At 34.2% G+C, this 22,139-nt stretch overlaps 1 protein-coding gene and 1 long non-coding RNA gene across 2 annotated transcripts; both read right to left on the bottom strand.

The window, feature by feature from the left end:
* Positions 1 to 1,795: 1,795 nt before the first annotated feature.
* Positions 1,796 to 4,296, bottom strand: LOC116027383. The gene is made up of 2 exons (XR_004099965.1): positions 4,143 to 4,296; positions 1,796 to 2,590 (listed from the first exon to the last, which is right to left on the bottom strand). It is a non-coding gene; the product is annotated as an uncharacterized LOC116027383 (long non-coding RNA).
* A 425-nt stretch (positions 4,297 to 4,721) lies between these two features.
* On the bottom strand, positions 4,722 to 11,803 carry LOC116027382. Its single transcript, XM_031268968.1, has one exon. The coding sequence runs from the start codon at positions 11,684 to 11,686 to the stop codon at positions 5,837 to 5,839; it is 5,850 nt and encodes a 1,949-aa protein (XP_031124828.1). The 5' UTR covers positions 11,687 to 11,803; the 3' UTR covers positions 4,722 to 5,836.
* Between the last annotated feature and the right edge of the window lie 10,336 nt (positions 11,804 to 22,139).

Genomic DNA, 22,139 nt, shown 5'->3' with positions numbered 1-22,139 from the left:
AATAACAGGTAAATGTAAATGTCAATTTTTAAGCGTAAAATGTGTCTAATAGGCCATCAAACTGTACCTGAAAAATCAATTAGGCCCTCAAACTTTTTAAAGTTGCAATTAGGTACATAAACATATCAATTTAGTTATCAAGGCGTAATTACCTGTTAGTGACCTGTAATACCAGGTAAATTTAATTGTCATTTTTTTTGCATAAAATGTGTCAAATAGGCATCAATTAGGCTGTCAGTCTATTTAAAGTTCAATTTGGTACATAAACATGTCCATTTAGTTCATCATGGCATAATTACCTGTTAATGACCTGCAATAACAGGTAAATGTAAATGTCACTTTTTAAGCGTAAAATGTGTCTAATAGGTTTTCAAACTGTACCTGAAAAATCAATTAGGCTCTCAAACTCTTTAAAGTTGCAATTAGGTACATAAACATATCAATTTATTTCATCAATGTGTAATTACCTGTTAGTGACCTATAATACCAGGTAAATTTAATTGTCTTTTTTTTTTGCATAAAATGTGTCAAATAGGCATCAATTAGGCTCTCAAACTATTTAAAGTTCAATTTGGTACATAAACATGCCAATTTAGTTTATCAAGGCATAATTACCTTTTAGTGACCTATAATACCAGGTAAATTTAATTGTCTTTTTTTTTTGCATAAAATGTGTCAAATAGGCATCAATTAGGCTCTCAAACTATTTAAAGTTCAATTTGGTACATAAACATGCCAATTTAGTTTATCAAGGCATAATTACCTTTTAGTGAGTTGCAATAACAAGTAAATGTAAATGTCACTTTTTAAGCGTAAAATGTGTCTTATATTCCATCAAACTGTACCTGAAAAATCAATTAGCCCCCCAAACTTTTTAAAGGTTCAATTACTTACATAAACATATCAATTTAGTTCATCAAGGCGTAATTACCTGTTAGTAACCTATAATACCAGGTAAATTTAAATGTCACTTTTTTTTTTGCATAAAATGTGTCACTTCAAAATTCATTCATTTTAATGCTAAGATTAGATAATTAATTATACAATACAACCAGATATGCCAATCCCCGGCAACGGCGCCAAAAAGTTGATGTGTAAAGTGGTGTAGTGAATTTGTGGGTTAATTATATCGTTCTCAAGGGATTGGGTTTTATGGCATGTACTTGTATAGCAATTAAATTCTTAGGCATTAAGATGAATAAATTTAACAAGAATCCAAGCAATCATATATGAGTTGATATTTAACAAGCTATAACAGGTTCATCAAGAATTAAAAGCAATATTACAATTGGTATAAACTCTGATAATTAAAGATAGGACTCGAATTAAGGAGAATTATCTTATAGATGCAATAACAAGATTTGGGGAAAATAATTAATTTAAGAGTTCAATGAATTGCACAAAAGAATCTTTAATCTAAATTTCATTTTCATGAACTAAAGATAAAGATTAGAACAAGGAATTGCTCCACTTTCGTGACATATCAATTCCTAGTTCTTAGAGGACATAAGCAATTTAAAACCACAATGTTCTTTACTTTCGTAAATTAAATTGGGTGCATGCAAAGAGTAGATTGATTTCAACATATAACTTCCATTATAAAGTGAAATCATCCAAAGGCTAGTTAACAAATGTTACGTACCATTTACTAACAAGATTTCAATTAAATCTATGCATACTTCAATAAACTCTTGAATTAAAGCCTTCCCTTTTATGAAATATTCATGAACTTAGCATCAATAAAGATAATCCTACCCTAATTCAAGTCCTTAATGCAACTACTCACAATTCATAATGGAATACAACAAACTAACAATATTTAAATTCATAAGCATGGTAAATAAATTGTAAAGAGATAAAGGGAACAAGAAAACTTATGGATTGAAGACCAAACTCTTGGAGTTTCCTCCTACACTCTTGCTTGAAGAAAAACACAACACTAAAACTAAGATATGAAAACTAGAATGAGAGGAGATAGAAGGAATTGGTGAGGAATGGTGTGTTGAAGTTTGAGAGTTACAAGGCTTTATATAGGCATCAAAAGGGAGCAAAGATGGACAATTACATATGCAATGACCTCACATTCCATCTGAATTTGGAAATGGGGAATTACATATGCCATGACCTCACATATCATAATGAGAAAGAAGATGGAAAATTTCGCAAGCAATGACATCACTGCACGCAGCTTCATCTTCCGGGCTGTTTTTCTCCATTCTCCGTTCAGAATTATGAATTTTGTATTTCTGGTAAAGTTGTAGCCCTTGAAGTCTTCTTTCCAACGGTGCAAAGATCACTCAATTTGGATATTCCTATGCTGAGATATGGTAAAAATACCGAACAGTGGACAACTTGTGCGGAAATTTCAGATTTTAGACACTTGTTCCACTTTTGCTTTGGTTTATCCATATGATCAATCACCATTCAAAATATCACTCTTTGATTCCATTATTGCCTGATCTTTAATGATGAAAATGGACCAAATCTTCTTTGCTTTTGTCCTTCACTTTAATTCATCATCATCCATCTTCTCATTTTTGTTCTTGTCCCTTCATGATCCTCCTTGTCTTCATGATTTCCCTGATATCTCCTACTAGCAATTAAACACATTAGGATGGCTTATTAAAGATGAAAATTACAAATTAAACTTAGGATTTCTCTAAATCATCCCATTAAATGCAATACGGCCTAATTTTCTTTACTTTATTCCAAATAAGATGATTGTTGCATACATTAATCAAAGTGAAGAAAATCAAGGTTATACTGAACACAATTTATACAATCTAGTGGACAAATAAGCTTAAATATGGGGATTAAATATGATTAAATATGCACTTATCAACTCCCCCACACTTAAACTTTTGTTTGTCCTCAAACAAAAACAAACAATAAATTGCAAATCATTGCATCGAAATTTTCGAAACTCCCTCATTGCACAACCTATCAAACCACATATCCAACTTGCTACAAAACAACTTACTACAAGAATCACCTTAGCTTGGTTCACGAGTTCCATTCCCAAGCCAATAACCAAGTACCAAAACCATTAAAGTGCGTGAGAATCTAGTGTGTACAAATGCTAAGTTGAGATTATGCAAAACTTGGCTTTTAATGAGATCCCATAGGCTTGCCCTTCATACTCCCATTAGCTCAACTCTAAGAATGTATGCTAAGATCAAATAGGTCTTTTATTAAGCTTGTAATGGGGCTAAGGGTGAATGGCTAACAAAGAAGGGGTATAGGAATAAAACAAAGGAGAGAACTTCACACTTGTTCACAATTGAGGTTAGAAGAGATATAACTTGAATGAACTAAGGAGCAAACAAGACTTAAGGACAAAACAACTTCTAAAGTGGTGGGGTAGTGCACAACTTACACGATAAACTTCAAACTTTTATTCGACTTTCTTCTTTTCTTTCATTTTTTTCTTTTCATCATCTTTTTTTTTTTTTTTCTTTTCTTCAAATCAACCAACAAACTTATTCTCAATACCCCCACACTTAGACAACATTATCAAGATGATTGCTAACAAAACAAGCTCCAAATAAGATCTCTTCTAAGCAAAAGAACAAGTGCTGCATTCTCTCAAGCTAAGGGTGGAAGGGAGATATTTTTTTTTTTTTTTTGGCTAAAGGTTAAGGGAAAAATGACAAGGGTTAACACAAGAAAAATAAACAAATCACGGGTTTAAGTGCTTAGCACTTGTTTCAACAAACACAAGGCTCAACGGGGACAACTGGGGATAAACACATATTAACAGGGTAGGCTTTAAGGTTAAAGGCTAAACAAAAATGGCCTAAATCATTTCAAAACATGCAAATCTTAGATTTCACTTGGAGAGTAATGAGGCAAGTTCTAGCAAAACAACCATTACCGGAATCTCACATAAGCCTTCACTAGCAATGCACAACACACTAGATCAAGAATTTATTCAATTATTAAGTGGTTAACAAGGCGATTGGCAGGAGAATAGATCAATCATGTACCCCTTAGCTCATCAATCAGAAGTTGAGTTGCGACAAGTATTATCAAAACAAACCACAAACCAACAAAAAGGGAGCGATCTCAACTTCTAGCAAAGAAAAGCAATTTATTCACACAAAAAGCACATGAGTTATTCAAGCAAAAATTTTGAAAATTACCTCAATTTTTGTCCTCTCCCCCACACTTAAAAATTTACATCGCCCTCGATGTATAATGCAAATAGGATTTGACAAGATTGAGTGCACACAAAACTAGAAAAAAAACTCCAAATATAATTGATAAAAAATATGAAATGCAAATGGAGAAAGATTGTACTCCCCTATGATTCTCGTGCAGCAACAAGAGTAGAGAAGTCCACTAGTTCTACACATCTTTTAGCCTTCCTGTTAAAAACTATAAGAGACAATCACGGAAAAACAGAAGTCATAAATTAATCATAACTTAAATTCAAACAAACATAAAACAATTTTTTTTTTTAACAAAGGAAAATTAAAACATAAATAACTAGGATAGAAATTACTAAGTGAAGTTTAAAACATTTCATCTTCCCACGGAACACGAGATGAATTGGCAAAGGAAGTAGAGTGAGCAAGATTTATCAATTGTTGATATCTTTTCTTTTTAGAAGAAGATTCCCCCAGTGTTTGAGTTTCTAAGCCTAACTCATTGTTGGGGTTTGCTAACATCTGCTCACTTTCGTGTTCTAGCTCAATCACCTTCTCCCCTTGGTCAAAATCTTTCTTAAACTTGCTCAACAGTCGATCCATGTACTGTAATTTCCTATGTGGCCATTGATTGATTCCCAACTCGGTGCATATTTTCTTCAGCTTGTCTTTTCCTATGTGTAATTCCCTTGCCGCCTGGACAACTGGTAAGTGGAAGAATTTTGAAATCATTTCAATGCTCCAAGATTTTTCAGAGGTGCTCTTCTTATCCACAATGGTTATGACTGGGTTGGATGCTTCTTCTATAATTTCCTCAGTTGCAACCTCATTGATTTCTTTTACTTCTGGTACTTCATCCTTGAAATTCCAGATAGAATCAAATTCTTGGCCAAAACTGCGAATGTGTTCATCGCTCGAGGATCTTGAAGCTTCACCTACGGGAGCCAAAGTGCATTCCTCATACTGATAATCCCAGAGGGAGTTCTCAGTAATGGAATGGTTATACTGGTAAGGAGGAGGAGTAGAAATTTCCAGGTTATCCTCCAACCTTAAGAATTTTTTCTGCGGCCATTCGGAAATCCCTAACTCCCTGCACCTAAGCTTTTTCGAAAATATCCTTTTCTCCTCTTTTTCTTTCCTCTGAAATGCTACCTCCCTTGAAGGTTCAATTTCAGCAACAGCCTCAGCTCTAACAGTTGGTTGATTGAGTTCATGAAACTCATTCTCAAAATCATAGAGAGGAGTTAGATTCATCTCATCCCAAATTGAGGTATCATCAAAATCAGAACAATAAATGAATTGAGAATGAAAAGAGGATGAAGCATGATTCGTCATTTGATTAGAAAGATTAAATAGCAAGGAATCACATCAATGAAGAAGAATGAGAAAGTAAGCAGAGGTTGGGGAAAAACAACAAGCTAAGTCAAGAATCCTTATCAGAAGAAAGAAAAGACAATTTTAAAGGATAAAGAACAGGACATACTAACCTGAGAGCTGAACACCAATCTCGATTTCCGGGGCTTGCTGAGCACTAACGAATGGCTTTTGTAAAAAGAGCGATAGTACAATGTCTGCCATTATTGAAACTAGGAAAATTAAATCAACAAATTAAAAATCACATCAAATAAAATCTTGGGTTGCCTCCCAAGAAGCGCTCGTTTAAGGTCATGAGCTCGACCCCTGATTCTTTATTCATATATGGGCTGGAAGAGGTCCCAAACTGCCTTGGCCTCGTTCCTCTCTGCTTCCTGCTCCTTGAATGCCTCATTAAACAGTTTCAATCTTTGCCCATTAACCACAAATGTTTTTCCCTCCTTGTTGGAAATTGCAACTGCTCCTGAGGGAAAATGCTCTTCCACTTGAAATGGTCCTGACCACCTTGATTTTAATTTACCTGGGAACAACTTGAGTCTTGAGTTGTAGAGTAGAACTTGGTCTCCAGGTTCAAAGTATCTCCTCAAAATCCTTTTATCATGAAAATACTTGGTCCTCTCTTTGTAGATCCTAGCATTCTCATAGGCATCCATCCGGAATTCTTCAAGCTCATTCAAACACATCAACCTCTTTTCTCTTGCCAAATCCTCATTCAGATTCAATCTTGCCACTGCCCAATATGCCTTGTGTTCATACTCAACCGGCAAATGACATGATTTTCCAAAGACGAGTTTGAATGGTGAGACACCAATAGGGGTCTTGTAGGCAGTTCTCAGAGCCCATAGTGCATCATCTAGCTTTAAAGACCAATCTTTTCTTGTTGGACTCACTACCTTTTCAAGGATTGACTTGATCTCCCTATTTGCCAACTCGACTTGTCCGCAAGTTTGAGAATGGTATGGCGTAGAAAGTCGGTGATGAATGCCATACTTGAGAAGAATCTTTTCCAAGAGTTTGTTACAAAAATGCTTGCCATTGTCAGTGATGAAGGCTCTTGGCATTCCAAACCTGGAAAAAATGTTCTTCTTAACAAATTTCAACACTGTCTTTGAATCATTCCTTGGGGTTGCAACAGCTTCCACCCATTTAGACACATAATCCACAGCTACTAGGATATACTCATTCCCAAATGACTTTGGAAATGGACCCATGAAGTCCATTCCCCATACATCAAAGAGTTCTACTTCGAGTATACCTTTCTGAGGCATTTCATGTTTCCTATTGATAGTGCCAGTCCTTTGACAATTGTTGCACTTGCTCACAAATTCCCTTGCAGTAGCAAACAAGCTAGGCCAAAATAGTCCAGATTGTAGGACTTTTAGAGCTGTGCGATCGGCACTCATGTGTCCACCATAAGGAGAGGAATGGCAATGGCTCAAGACACTTATGAATTCCTCTTCTGGTATGCATCTTCTTATAATCCCATCTGCACATCTTTTGAACAACAGTGGCTCATCCCAAAAGTAATCTTTCACATCATGCAAAAACCTTTTCCTTTTGTTGAAATTAAAATCCTTAGGGATGTAGCCACTTACCAGGTAATTCACAATGTCTGCGAACCATGGCACATACCGTTTTCCTAATCCAGTCAAGATGTACAATGTTTCTCCCTTGAAGGAATCATCTATGGGCAATTCATCATCCTTTTGACCTTCAAGTCTGGACAAGTGATCGGCCACAACATTCTCGGATCCCTTCTTGTCTCTAATCTCCAGATCAAATTCTTGAAGTAGGAGCACCCATCGGATCAGCCTCGGCTTTGCATCTTTCTTTTGGAATAAATACTTCAAAGCAGCATGGTCGGTGTGAACTATCACCTTGCTCCCAAGCAAATAGGACCGAAATTTCTCCATAGCAAACACCACCGCAAGAAGCTCCTTCTCAGTTGTTGCATAGTTGACTTGAGCATCATCAAGTGTGTGGCTTGCGTAATGGATCACATAGTAGCACCTGTCCTTCTTTTGGCATAGCACCGCCCCAACTGCATAGTCACTCGCATCACACATCAATTCGAACGGTAGATTCCAATCAGGAGGTTGAATGATTGGAGCATGACATAGAGCTTCCTTCAATCTGTTAAAAGCAATAAGACAAGATTCATCAAAATTAAACGCCACCTCTTTCGCAAGCAAGTGCGTGAGGGGTTTTGCAATTTTAGAGAAATCTTTGATGAATCTTCTGTAAAACCCAGCGTGACCAAGAAAACTCCTTACTCCTTTTACCGAGCTTGGGGGTGGCAATTTTGAAATGACTTCAATCTTTGCCGGGTCTACTTCAATTCCCCTTGCTGAAATTTTGTGGCCAAGAACTATGCCTTCAGTTGCCATAAAATGACATTTCTCCCAATTCAGAACTAAATTGACTTCTTGGCACCTGCACAGAACTTTATCAAGATTTATCAAACAATCATCAAACGACTTACCATAAACTGAGAAATCGTCCATGAATACTTCCATGATTTCTTCCACCATTTCAGAAAAGATTGCCATCATGCACCTTTGAAAAGTAGCTGGTGCATTACACAAACCAAATGACATCTTTTTGAAAGCAAAGGTGCCATATTGACATGTGAATGTTGTCATTTCTTGATCATCTGGGTGAATAGAAATCTGAAAATATCCTGAAAAACCATCTAGAAAACAGAAGTATTCATTCTTGGACATTCTCTCAAGCAATTGATCAATAAATGGAAGGGGGTAATGATCTTTCCTAGTAGACTTATTCAATTTTCTGTAATCAATGCACATTCTATGACCAGTAACAAGTCTAGTAGGAATCAACTCATTATTGTCATTTTCAATGACCGTTATACCGCCCTTTTTCGGAACAACATGTATGGGACTCACCCACTTGCTGTCCGAAATAGGGTATATAATGTCGGCCTCAAGCAATTTCAAAATTTCCTTCTTAACTACATCCTTCAAATTGGGATTTAATCTCCTAAGGGGTTCAACAGTAGGTTTGGCATTCTCTTCTAAATAAATTCTATGCATGCAGTACTTAGGATCAATGCCAATTAAATCACCAATAGTATAACCAATTACCCTCCTATGTTCTCTAAGCACATTAAGCAGCTTATCAATTTCATCACTATGTAAAGAAGAATTAACAATTACAGGATAAGTGGAGTTAGAGCCTAGAAAAACATACCTTAAGCTAGGAGGTAAAGGTTTTAGTTCTACCTTTGGTGCATGTTCCTCTCTTAGCGGGTCAAGAGCAGCAAAAATTCTTTCTCCAGCCTCACCTTGATCAAAAATCCCTTGCTCGCATGTGTCCATCTCCTTTTGGGTGTAGATTCCAAATTTCTCAAGAAGTTCTTCAACAATCGAATACTCCTTGTCAATCTTCAAGACTTCACTAGGGTTTACCTCACAAATTTCCACCATATTGCATTCATCAATGTAAGTTGGTTGGTGTTTGGCCATTTTGAATATATCAAATTCAATCTTGTGATCGGCCACTTCCATAACAAGCTTCCCCCTTTTTACATCAATGATCGCCCCAGCTGTGGCTAGAAATGGTCTACCAAGGATTATGGGTACCTTGGCATCTTCCTCAATGTCAAGAATCACAAAATCTCCCGGGATATAGTATTGATCGATCATTACTGGGATGTCTTCTAATACTCCCACTGGGCGCTTTATTGAGCGATCCGCCATTTGAAGTGTCATGGTAGTGGGTTTCGGCTCTCCAAGGTTAAGCCTCTTGCAAAGGGAGTAAGGCATGAGGCTCACACTAGCTCCGAGATCACATAGAGCACGACCCACAACAAATCCTCCAACGATACATGGAATAGCAAAACTTCCAGGATCCTTCAACTTTGGTGGTAGATTCTTTTGTATTGCAGCGCATGCCAATGCTCCCTCACTAAGATCTATCACTGCACTCTTCTCCAGCTTCTTTTTATTACTCAAAATATCCTTCAAGAATTTCTTGTATGATGGTATTTGAGTAACAGCATCCACAAAAGGCATAGATATCTCCAACTTGTCAAGCATCATTTTGAATTTGTTCTCCCTCTCGGTTTCTTTGGACTTCCACAACCTTTGTGGAAATGGCAATAAGTTGCAAGGAATCACTGAATCATCAATTTGCTTGCCCTTGTTCTTTTTACCTTGGCTAGTATCCTCCTTTGTCTGCACTTGTCCTTCAGGATCTCTTTTTTGTGGTAGAAGTTCTTTTTCTTTCCCTTCATCTTCAAGAGCAATGTTATCGTCTGGAAAGGGTGGATCAGTCAAAGACTTCCCGCTTCTAGTTACAACAGCATTGACTTGATTCCTAGGATTTTCAGTGCTTGCTGGAAGTTTACCATTAAATGAAGGTTGGGTAGAAGCTTGGGCACCTCCTCCTTGTTGTTGAGCTCGAAGACCTTCAACTTCGGTTTGCAATTTACTCATTTGTGTCATAATCATGTTCATGAAGGTTTTCATATCCGGATCTTGAGATGATTGTGAAAACCCTTGCTGATTCTGAGTATTTGCTTGGCTCGTACCATGTCCTTGATTTCCTCTCCATTGCTGGTTGCCTTGATATCCACCTCTAAAGCCTTGGTTGCCTTGAAAACCAGGAGGTGGATTTCTCCCTTGAAAACCTTGATTGCTCCAAGAAGGATTGACTTGATTCCTCCATTGCGCTTGGCCTTGAGGTCTTTGGTATCCAATCATGTCAACTTGCTCTACAGTTGAATAAGAGTTGTGGCTGCCAGGTTCCAATAGTTGACAACTTTGAGAAGCATGAGCACCGCCACAAATAGCGCAACTGAGCACCATAGCCATAGTTGAAGATGGTGGTGGGCTTGGAGTTGTTGGTTGTACCATCGAGTAGGCTTGTGGTGTGGGTGGCATCTGGGATGAGGAAATGACTGACTGAGCATTCGCCTTCTTATTCAACACCATTTCTTTCAACATGTGTTGGATCGAATCCAGTTGGGCTTGCATGGCAACCTTCTCATCCACTTCAAACATACCTACTGCTTTCTCTTTCCTTGGTTGCTCGACTCTTTCATTGTACCAATACGCAGTGTTGGCTGTGATTCTTTCTATCAGCTGCTCTCCATGATCGGGCGTCATATCAAGAAACACTCCCCCCATAGAAGAAGTATCCAACACTGTCTTGTAGTTGTCCAGCAATCCTTCGTAAAAAGATGAAATGAAATCCCCAGGAGATAGGAGATTCCTAGGACACTGCCTCCTGAGATCCTTGAACCTCTTCCATGCCTCGTACAGATTTTCACTTCCGAATTGCTGGAAATTCTGGATTTGCTTCTTCAATTTTGCAGCCTTGGAGGGTGGATAGTATTCTTGCATGAAAGATTTGTACAGTTGGTCCCATGTGTTGAAATGATTTGGCCCGAAGGAATTGAGCCAACTCAGAGCTTGATCCCTCAACGAAAATGGGAACAATCGCAGCTTGATTGCATCCATAGACACCCCATTCATCTTGATAGTTTGGCATATTCTGTCGAAATGGGTGATATGCGCCTTAGGATCTTCCAACTTTGAACCTCCAAATTGATTTGCTTGCACCAAGTTGATCATGGAAGTCTTGAGTTCAAAGTTATTGGCCTCGATTCCGGGATAGGCAATGCAATCTTCTTCTTCAAATTGGGGAGCCAGATGAGTAGCCATGGGTTGAAAATTTTGTGCTCTTTGGTAGAAGTAGGGTTGGGCTCTTTGAGGGAAATTCTGGTATGGGTCAAACATAGGGTTTGTGAAGAAATTTGGGTTCAAAAGATGAGGAAAATTTTGCATCCCGGCCCCTTGTAGTTGCGGTGGAAATTGAAAACCTAATCCTCCTCCTAAATAAGGATTTAGATTCGGATTTTCCATGGAGGTAGAGATTGGTATTCGTACCGGTGCCACTGGATCTTGAGAGGTATTGGGTTGAGCCTCCGTGTGTGCTCCTTGACTCGGGCTTGCTCGGGAACTACTTCCTCCGGGAGACATTTGGCCTGGGTTGCTAGATTCACCGGTCTCCATGTTTATCTCCACTGGTTCAAACTCTTTCAACTGATTGGATGAGCCTTTCTTCAACTTCCTTAACTCTCTAGAGAGTTCTTGGTTTAAAGGACAAAGGTTTTGACCACCTTGTGATCTAGTTTGCATAAATCAAAAGGTATCCAAATTTAAACAAACTTAAGAAAACACTTAAACAATAAAAGCAAAACTTGATCTCCTTCAAAATTCATTCATTTTAATGCTAAGATTAGATAATTAATTATACAATACAACCAGATATGCCAATCCCCGGCAACGGCGCCAAAAAGTTGATGTGTAAAGTGGTGTAGTGAATTTGTGGGTTAATTATATCGTTCTCAAGGGATTGGGTTTTATGGCATGTACTTGTATAGCAATTAAATTCTTAGGCATTAAGATGAATAAATTTAACAAGAATCCAAGCAATCATATATGAGTTGATATGTAACAAGCTATAACAGGTTCATCAAGAATTAAAAGCAATATTACAATTGGTATAAACTCTGATAATTAAAGATAGGACTCGAATTAAGGAGAATTATCTTATAGATGCAATAACAAGATTTGGGGAAAACAATTAATTTAAGAGTTCAATGAATTGCACAAAAGAATCTTTAATCTAAATTTCATTTTCATGAACTAAAGATAAAGATTAGAACAAGGATTTGCTCCACTTTCGTGACATATCAATTCCTAGTTCTTAGAGGACATAAGCAATTTAAAACCACAATGTTCTTTACTTTCGTAAATTAAATTGGGTGCATGCAAAGAGTAGCTTGATTTCAACATATAACTTCCATTATAAAGTGAAATCATCCAAAGGCAAGTTAACAAATGTTACGTACCATTTACTAACAAGATTTCAATTAAATCTATGCATACTTCAATAAACTCTTGAATTAAAGCCTTCCCCTTTATGAAATATTCATGAACTTAGCATCAATAAAGATAATCCTACCCTAATTCAAGTCCTTAATGCAACTACTCACAATTCATAATGGAATACAACAAACTAACAATATTTAAATTCATAAGCATGGTAAATAAATTGTAAAGAGATAAAGGGAACAAGAAAACTTATGGATTGAAGACCAAACTCTTGGAGTTTCCTCCTACACTCTTGCTTGAAGAAAAACACAACACTAAAACTAAGATATGAAAGCTAGAATGAGAGGAGATAGAAGGAATTGGTGAGGAATGGTGTGTTGAAGTTTGAGAGTTACAAGGCTTTATATAGGCATCAAAAGGGAGCAAAGATGGACAATTACATATGCAATGACCTCACATTCCATCTGAATTTGGAAATGGGGAATTACATATGCCATGACCTCACATATCATAATGAGAAAGAAGATGGAAAATTTCGCAAGCAATGACATCACTGCACGCAGCTTCATCTTCCGGGCTGTTTTTCTCCATTCTCCGTTCAGAATTATGAATTTTGTATTTCTGGTAAAGTTGTAGCCCTTGAAGTCTTCTTTCCAACGGTGCAAAGATCACTCAATTTGGATATTCCTATGCTGAGATATGGTAAAAATACCGAACAGTGGACAACTTGTGCGGAAATTTCAGATTTTAGACACTTGTTCCACTTTTGCTTTGGTTTATCCATATGATCAATCACCATTCAAAATATCACTCTTTGATTCCATTATTGCCTGATCTTTAATGATGAAAATGGACCAAATCTTCTTTGCTTTTGTCCTTCACTTTAATTCATCATCATCCATCTTCTCATTTTTGTTCTTGTCCCTTCATGATCCTCCTTGTCTTCATGATTTCCCTGATATCTCCTACTAGCAATTGAACACATTAGGATGGCTTATTAAAGATGAAAATTACAAATTAAACTTAGGATTTCTCTAAATCATCCCATTAAATGCAATACGGCCTAATTTTCTTTACTTTATTCCAAATAAGATGATTGTTGCAAACATTAATCAAAGTGAAGAAAATCAAGGTTATACTGAACACAATTTATACAATCTAGTGGACAAATAAGCTTAAATATGAGGATTAAATATGATTAAATACGCACTTATCAGTACATAAACATGCCAATTTAGTTTATCAAGGCATAATTACCTGTTTGTAACCTGCAATAACAGGTAAATGTAAATATTACTTTTTAAGCGTAAAATGTGTCTAATAGGCCATCAAACTGTACCTGAAAAATCAATTAGGCCCTCAAACTTTTTAAAGTTGCAATTAGATACATAAACATATCAATTTAATTATCAAGGCGTAATTACCTGTTAGTGACCTGTAATACCAGGTAAATTTAATTTGTCCTTTTTTTTGCATAAAATGTGTCAAATACGTATCAATTAGGCTGTCAGTCTATTTAAAATTCAATTTGGTACATAAACATGTCCATTTAGTTCATCAAGACATAGTTACCTGTTAGTGACCTGCAATAACAGGTAAATGTAAATGTCAACTTTTAAGCGTAAAATGTGTCTAATAGGCCATCAAACTGTACCTGAAAAATCAATTAGGCCCTCAAACTTTTTAAAGTTGCAATTAGGTACATAAACATATCAATTTAGTTATCAAGGCGTAATTACCTGTTAGTGACCTGTAATACCAGGTAAATTTAATTGTCATTTTTTTTGCATAAAATGTGTCAAATAGGCATCAATTAGGCTGTCAGTCTATTTAAAGTTCAGTTTGGTACATAAACATGTCCATTTAGTTCATCATGGCATAATTACCTGTTAGTGACCTGCAATAACAGGTAAATGTAAATGTCACTTTTTAAGCGTAAAATGTGTCTAATAGGCCATCAAACTGTACCTGAAAAATCAATTAGGCCCTCAAACTTTTTAAAGTTGCAATTAGGTACATAAACATATCAATTTAGTTATCAAGGCGTAATTACCTGTTAGTGACCTGTAATACCAGGTAAATTTAATTGTCATTTTTTTTGCATAAAATGTGTCAAATAGGCATCAATTAGGCTGTCAGTCTATTTAAAGTTCAATTTGGTACATAAACATGTCCATTTAGTTCATCATGGCATAATTACCTGTTAGTGACCTGCAATAACAGGTAAATGTAAATGTCACTTTTTAAGCGTAAAATGTGTCTAATAGGCCATCAAACTGTACCTGAAAAATCAATTAGGTCCTCAAACTTTTTAAAGTTGCAATTAGGTACATAAACATATCAATTTAGTTATCAAGGCGTAATTACCTGTTAGTGACCTGTAATACCAGGTAAATTTAATTGTCATTTTTTTTGCATAAAATGTGTCAAATAGGCATCAATTAGGCTGTCAGTCTATTTAAAGTTAAATTTGGTACATAAACATGTCCATTTAGTTCATCATGGCATAATTACCTGTTAGTGACCTGTAATACCAGGTAAATTTAATTGTCATTTTTTTTGCATAAAATGTGTCAAATAGGCATCAATTAGTCTGTCAGTCTATTTAAAGTTCAATTTGGTACATAAACATGTCCATTTAGTTCATCATGGCATAATTACCTGTTAGTGACCTGCAATAACAGGTAAATGTAAATGTCACTTTTTAAGCGTAAAATGTGTCTAATAGGTTTTCAAACTGTACCTAAAAATCAATTAGGCTCTCAAACTATTTAAAGTTCAATTTGGTACATAAACATGTCCATTTAGTTCATCATGGCATAATTACCTGTTAGTGACCTGCAATAACAGGTAAATGTAAATGTCACTTTTTAAGCGTAAAATGTGTCTAATAGGTTTTCAAACTGTACCTAAAAATCAATTAGGCTCTCAAACTCTTTAAAGTTGCAATTAGGTACATAAACATATCAATTTATTTCATCAATGTGTAATTACCTGTTAGTGACCTGTAATACCAGGTAAATTTAATAGTCTTTTTTTTTTTGCATAAAATGTGTCAAATAGGCATCAATTAGGCTCTCAAACTATTTAAAGTTCAATTTGGGGCATAAACATGCCAATTTAGTTTATCAAGGCATAATTACCTTTTAGTGAGTTGTAATAACAGGTAAATGTAAATGTCACTTTTTAAGCGTAAAATGTGTCTAATAGGCCATCAAACTGTACCTGAAAAATCAATTAGGCCCTCAAACTTTTTAAAGTTGCAATTAGATACATAAACATATCAATTTAATTATCAAGGCGTAATTACCTGTTAGTGACCTGTAATACCAGGTAAATTTAATAGTCTTTTTTTTTTTGCATAAAATGTGTCAAATAGGCATCAATTAGGCTCTCAAACTATTTAAAGTTCAATTTGGGGCATAAACATGCCAATTTAGTTTATCAAGGCATAATTACCTGTTAGTGAGTTGTAATAACAGGTAAATGTAAATGTCACTTTTTAAGCGTAAAATGTGTCTTATATGCCATCAAACTGTACCTGAAAAATCAATTAGGCCCCCAAACTTTTTAAAGGTTCAATTACTTACATAAACATATCAATTTAGTTCATCAAGGCGTAATTACCTGTTAGTGACCTGTAATACCAGGTAGATTTAAATGTCACTTTTTTTTTTTTGCATAAAATGTGTCAAATAGGCATCAATTAGGCTCTCAGTCTATTTAAAGTTCAATTTGGTACATAAACATGCCAATTTAGTTTATCAAGGCATAATTACCTGTTTGTGACCTGCAATAACAGGTAAGTGTAAATGTCACTTTTTAAGCGTAAAATGTGTCTAATAGGCCATCAAACTGTACCTGAAAAATCAATTAGGCCCTCAAACTTTTTAAAGTTGCAATTAGATACATAAACATATCAATTTAATTATCAAGGCGTAATTACCTGTTAGTGACCTGTAATAACAGGTAAATTTAATAGTCTTTTTTTTTTTGCATAAAATGTGTCAAATAGGCATCAATTAGGCTCTCAGTCTATTTAAAGTTCAATTTGGTACATAAACATGCCAATTTAGTTTATCAAGGCATAATTACCTGTTTGTGACCTGCAATAACAGGTAAGTGTAAATGTCACTTTTTAAGCGTAAAATGTGTCTAATAGGCCATCAAACTGTACCTGAAAAATCAATTAGGCCCTCAAACTTTTTAAAGTTGCAATTAGATACATAAACATATCAATTTAATTATCAATGCGTAATTACCTGTTAGTGACCTGTAATACCAGGTAAATTTAATTTGTCCTTTTTTTTGCATAAAATGTGTCAAATAGGCATCAATTAGGCTGTCAGTCTATTTAAAGTTCCATTTGGTACATAAACATGTCCATTTAGTTCATCATGGCATAGTTACCTGTTAGTGATCTGCAATAACAGGTAAATGTAAATTTCACTTTTTAAGCGTAAAATGTGTCTAATAGGTTTTCAAACTGTACCTGAAAAATCAATTAGGCTCTCAAACTCTTTAAAGTTGCAATTAGGTACATAAACATATCAATTTAGTTCATCAAGGCGTAATTACCTGTTAGTGAACTCTAATACTAGGTAAATTTAAATGTCACTTTTTTTTTGCATAAAATGTTTCAAATAAACATCAATTAGGCTCTCAAACTAATTAAAGTTCAATTTGGTACATAAAGATGCCAATTTAGTTCATCAAGTCATACTTACCTGTTGGTGACCTGTAACAACATGTAAATGTAAATGTCATTTTATTAGCGTAAAATGTGTCTAATAGGCCTTCAAACTGTACCTGAAAATTCAATTAGGCCCTCAAACTCTTTAAAGTTGCAATTAGGTAGATAAACATATCAATTTAGTAAATCAATGCGTAATTGCCTGGTAGTGACCTGTAATCCCAGGTAAATTTCAATGTCATTTTTTTTTGCATAAAATGTGTCAAATTGGCATCAATTTGGCTCTCAAACTATTTAAAGTTCAATTTGGTACATAAACATGCCAATTTAATTCATAAAGGCATAATTACCTGTTAGTGACCTGTAATAACAGGTAAATGTAAATGTCACTTTTTAAGCGTAAATTGTGTCTAATATGCCATCAAACTGTACCTGAAAAATCAATTAGGCCCCCAAACTTTTTAAAGGTTCAATTACTTACATAAACATATCAATTTACTTTATCAAAACGTAATTATCTGTTAGTGACCTGTAATACCAGGTAAATTTAATTGTCATTTTTTTTGCATAAAATGTGTCAAATAGGCATCAATTAGGCTGTTAGTCTATTTAAAGTTCAATTTGGTACATAAACATGTCCATTTAGTTCATCATGCCATAATTACCTGTTAGTGACCTGCAATAACAGGTAAATGTAAATGTCACTTTTTAAGCGTAAAATGTGTCTAATAGGTTTTCAAACTGTACCTGAAAAATCAATTAGACTCTCAAAATCTTTAAAGTTGCAATTAGGTACATAAACATATCAATTTATTTCATCAAGGCGTAATTACCTGTTAGTGACCTGTAATACCAGGTAAATTTAATTGTCTTTTTTTTTTTTTGCATAAAATGTGTCAAATAGGCATCAATTAGGCTCTCAAACTATTTAAAGTTCAATTTGGTATATAAACATGCCAATTTAGTTTATCAAGCCATAATTATCTTTTAGTGACCTGTAATAACAGGTAAATGTAAATGTCACTTTTTAAGCGTAAAATGTGTCTAATATGCCATCAAACTGTACCTGAAAAATCAATTAGGCCCTCAAACTTTTTAAAGGTTCAATTACTTACATAAACATATCAATTTACTTTATCAAAACGTAATTATCTGTTAGTGACCTGTAATACCAGGTAAATTTAAATGTCACTTTTTTTATGCATAAAATGTGTCAAATAAGCATCAATTAGGCTCTCAAACTATTTAAAGTTCAATTTGGTATATAAACATGCCAATTTAGTTCATCAAGTCATAATTACCTGTTAGTGACCTGTAATAACAGGTAAATGTAAATTTCAGTTTTTAAGCGTAAAATGTGTCTAATTGGCCATCAAATTGTACCTGAAAAATCAATTAGGCTCTCAAATTTTTAAAGTTGCAATTAGGTACATAAACATATCAATTTAGTTCATCAAGGAGTAATTACCTGTTACTGACCTGTAGTACCATGTAAATTTAAATGTCATTTTTTTTTTGCATAAAATATGTCAAATAGGCATCAATTAGGCTCTCAATTTTTTTAAAGTTCAATTTGGTACATAAACATGCCAATTAAGTTTATCAAGTCATAATTACCTGTAAGTGACCTGTAATAACAGGTAAATGTAAATGTCACTTTTTAAGCGTAAAATGTGTCTAATAGGCCATCAAACTGTACCTCAAAAATCAATTAGGCCCTCAAACTTTTTAAAGTTGCAATTAGGTACATAAACATATCAATTTAGTTAATCAAAGCGTAATTACCTACTAGTGACCTGTAATACCAGGTAAATGTAAATGTCACTTCTTTTTTTTTTTGTTTTTTTTTTGCATAAAATGCGTCAAATAGATAATCGAACATTATCTGAAAAATCAATTATGCGCTCAAACGTTTTAAAATTGCAATTGGGTACATAAACATGTCAATTTAGTTTATAAGCCATAATTATCTGTTAGGGACTTGTAATGTCCGGTAAATTTAAATGTCACTTTTTTTTTTTGCAAAATATGTGTCAAATAGGCATCAATTAGGCTCTCAAACTATTTGAAGTTCAATTTAGTACATAAAAATGCCAATTTAGTTCATAAAGACATAATTACCTGTTAGTGACCTGTAATAACAGGTAAATGTAAATGTCACTTTATAAGCATAAAATTAATAACAGGTAAATGTAAATGTCACTTTATAAGCATAAAATGTGTCTAATAGGCCATCAAACTGTACCTGAAAAACCAATTATGCCCTCAAACTTTTTACAAACTGTACCTGAAAAACCAATTATGCCCTCAAACTTTTTAAAGTTCCAATTGGTTACATAAACATGTCAATTTAGTTTATAAGCCATAATTACCTGTTATGGACCTGTAATGTCAGGTAAATTTAAATGTCACTTTTTTTTTTTTGAAAAATAAGTGTCAAATAAGCATCAATTAGACTCTCAAAGTATTTAAAGGTCAATTTAGTACATAAAAATGCCAATTTAGTTCATAAAGACATAATTACCTGTTAATGACCTATAATAACAGGTAAATGTAAATGTCACTTTATAAGCATAAAATGTGTCTAATAGGCCATCAAACTGTACCTGAAAAACCAATTATGCCCTCAAACTTTTTAAAGTTCCAATTGGTTACATAAACATGTCAATTTAGTTTATAAGCCATAATTACCTATTATGGACCTGTAATGTCAGGTAAATTTAAATGTCACTTTTTTTTTGCATAAAATGTTTCAAATAAACATCAATTAGGCTCTCAAACTAATTAAAGTTCAATTTGGTACATAAAGATGCCAATTTAGTTCATAAAGTCATACTTACCTGTTGGTGACCTGTAACAACATGTAAATGTAAATGTCATTTTATTAGCGTAAAATGTGTCTAATAGGCCTTCAAACTGTACCTGAAAATTCAATTAGGCCCTCAAACTCTTTAAAGTTGCAATTAGGTAGATAAACATATCAATTTAGTTAATCAATGCGTAATTGCCTGGTAGTGACCTGTAATCCCAGGTAAATTTCAATGTCATTTTTTTTTTTGCATAAAATGTGTCAAATTGACATCAATTTGGCTCTCAAACTATTTAAAGTTCAATTTGGTACATAAACATGCCAATTTAATTCATAAAGGCATAATTACCTGTTAGTGACCTGCAATAACAGGTAAATGTAAATGTCAATTTTTAAGCGTAAAATGTGGCTAATAGGCCATCAAACTGTACCTGAAAAATCAATTAGGCCCTCAAACTTTTTAAAGTTGCAATTAGGTACATAAACATATCAATTTATTTCTTTAAAGTTGCAATTAGGTACATAAACATATCAATTTATTTCATCAATGCGTAATTACCTGTTACTGACCTGTAATACCAGGTAAATTTAATTGTCTTTTTTTTTGCATAAAATGTGTCAAATAGGCATCAATTAGGCTGTCAGTCTATTTAAAGTTCAATTTGGTACATAAACATGTCCATTTAGTTCATCATGGCATAATTACCTGTTAGTGACCTGCAATAACAGGTAAATGTAAATGTCACTTTTTAAGCGTAAAATGTGTCTAATAGGTTTTCAAACTGTACCTGAAAAATCAATTAGGCTCTCAAACTCTTTAAAGTTGCAATTAGGTACATAAACATATCAATTTAGTTAATCAATGCGTAATTGCCTGGTAGTGACCTGTAATCCCAGGTAAATTTCAATGTCATTTTTTTTTTTGCATAAAATGTGTCAAATTGGCATCAATTTGGCTCTCAAACTATTTAAAGTTCAATTTGGTACATAAACATGCCAATTTAGTTCATAAAGGCATAATTACCTGTTAGTGACCTACAATAACAGGTAAATGTAAATGTCACTTTTTAAGCGTAAAATGTGTCTAATAGGCCATCAAACTGTACCTGAAAAATCAATTAGGCCCTCAAACTTTTTAAAGTTGCAATTAGGTACATAAACATATCAATTTAGTTATCAAGGCGTAATTACCTGTTAGTGACCTGTAATACCAGGTAAATTTAATTGTCATTTTTTTTGCATAAAATGTGTCAAATAGGCATCAATTAGGCTCTCAAACTATTTAAAGTTCAATTTGGTACATAAACATGCCAATTTAGTTTATCAAGGCATAATTACCTTTTAGTGACCTGTAATAACAGGTAAATGTAAATGTCACTTTTTAAGCGTAAAATGTGTCTAATAGGCCATCAAACTGTACCTGAAAAATCAATTAGGCCCTCAAACTTTTTAAAGGTTCAATTAATTACATAAACATATCAATTTAGTTATCAAGGCGTAATTACATGTTAGTGACCTGTAATACCAGGTAAATTTAATTGTCATTTTTTTTGCATGAAATGTGTCAAATAGGCATCAATTCGGCTCTCAGTCTATTTAAAGTTCAATTTGGTACATAAACATGCCAATTTAATTCATAAAGGCATAATTACCTGTTAGTGACCTGTAATACCAGGTAAATTTAATTTGTACATTTTTTTGCATAAAATGTGTCAAATAGGCATCAATTAGGCTGTCAGTCTATTTAAAGTTCAATTTGGTACATAAACAGGGCCATTTAGTGTAGCATGGCATAATTACCTGTTAGTGAGCTGCAATAACAGGTAAATGTAAATGTTACTTTTTAAGCGTAAAATGTGTCTAATAGGCCATCATACTGTACCTGAAAAATCAATTAGGCCCTCAAACTTTTTAAAGTTGCAATTAGGTACATAAACATATCAATTTAGTTAATCAAAGCGTAATTACCTACTAGTGACCTGTAATACCAGGTAAATGTAAATGTCACTTCTTCTTTTTTTTTGTTTTTTTTTGCATAAAATGCGTCAAATAGATAATCGAACATTATCTGAAAAATCAATTATGCGCTCAAACGTTTTAAAATTGCAATTGGGTACATAAACATGTCAATTTAGTTTATAAGCCATAATTATCTGTTAGGGACCTGTAATGTCAGGTAAATTTAAATGTCACTTTTTTTTTTTTCAAAATATGTGTCAAATAGGCATCAATTAGGCTCTCAAACTATTTAA

The sequence above is a fragment of the Ipomoea triloba genome, chromosome 8, assembly GCF_003576645.1.
Source record: "Ipomoea triloba cultivar NCNSP0323 chromosome 8, ASM357664v1".
Classification (NCBI taxonomy): Eukaryota; Viridiplantae; Streptophyta; class Magnoliopsida; order Solanales; family Convolvulaceae; genus Ipomoea; species Ipomoea triloba.
Note: the sequence above shows the minus strand (reverse complement) of the source record. Positions and strands in the feature narration are given on the sequence as shown.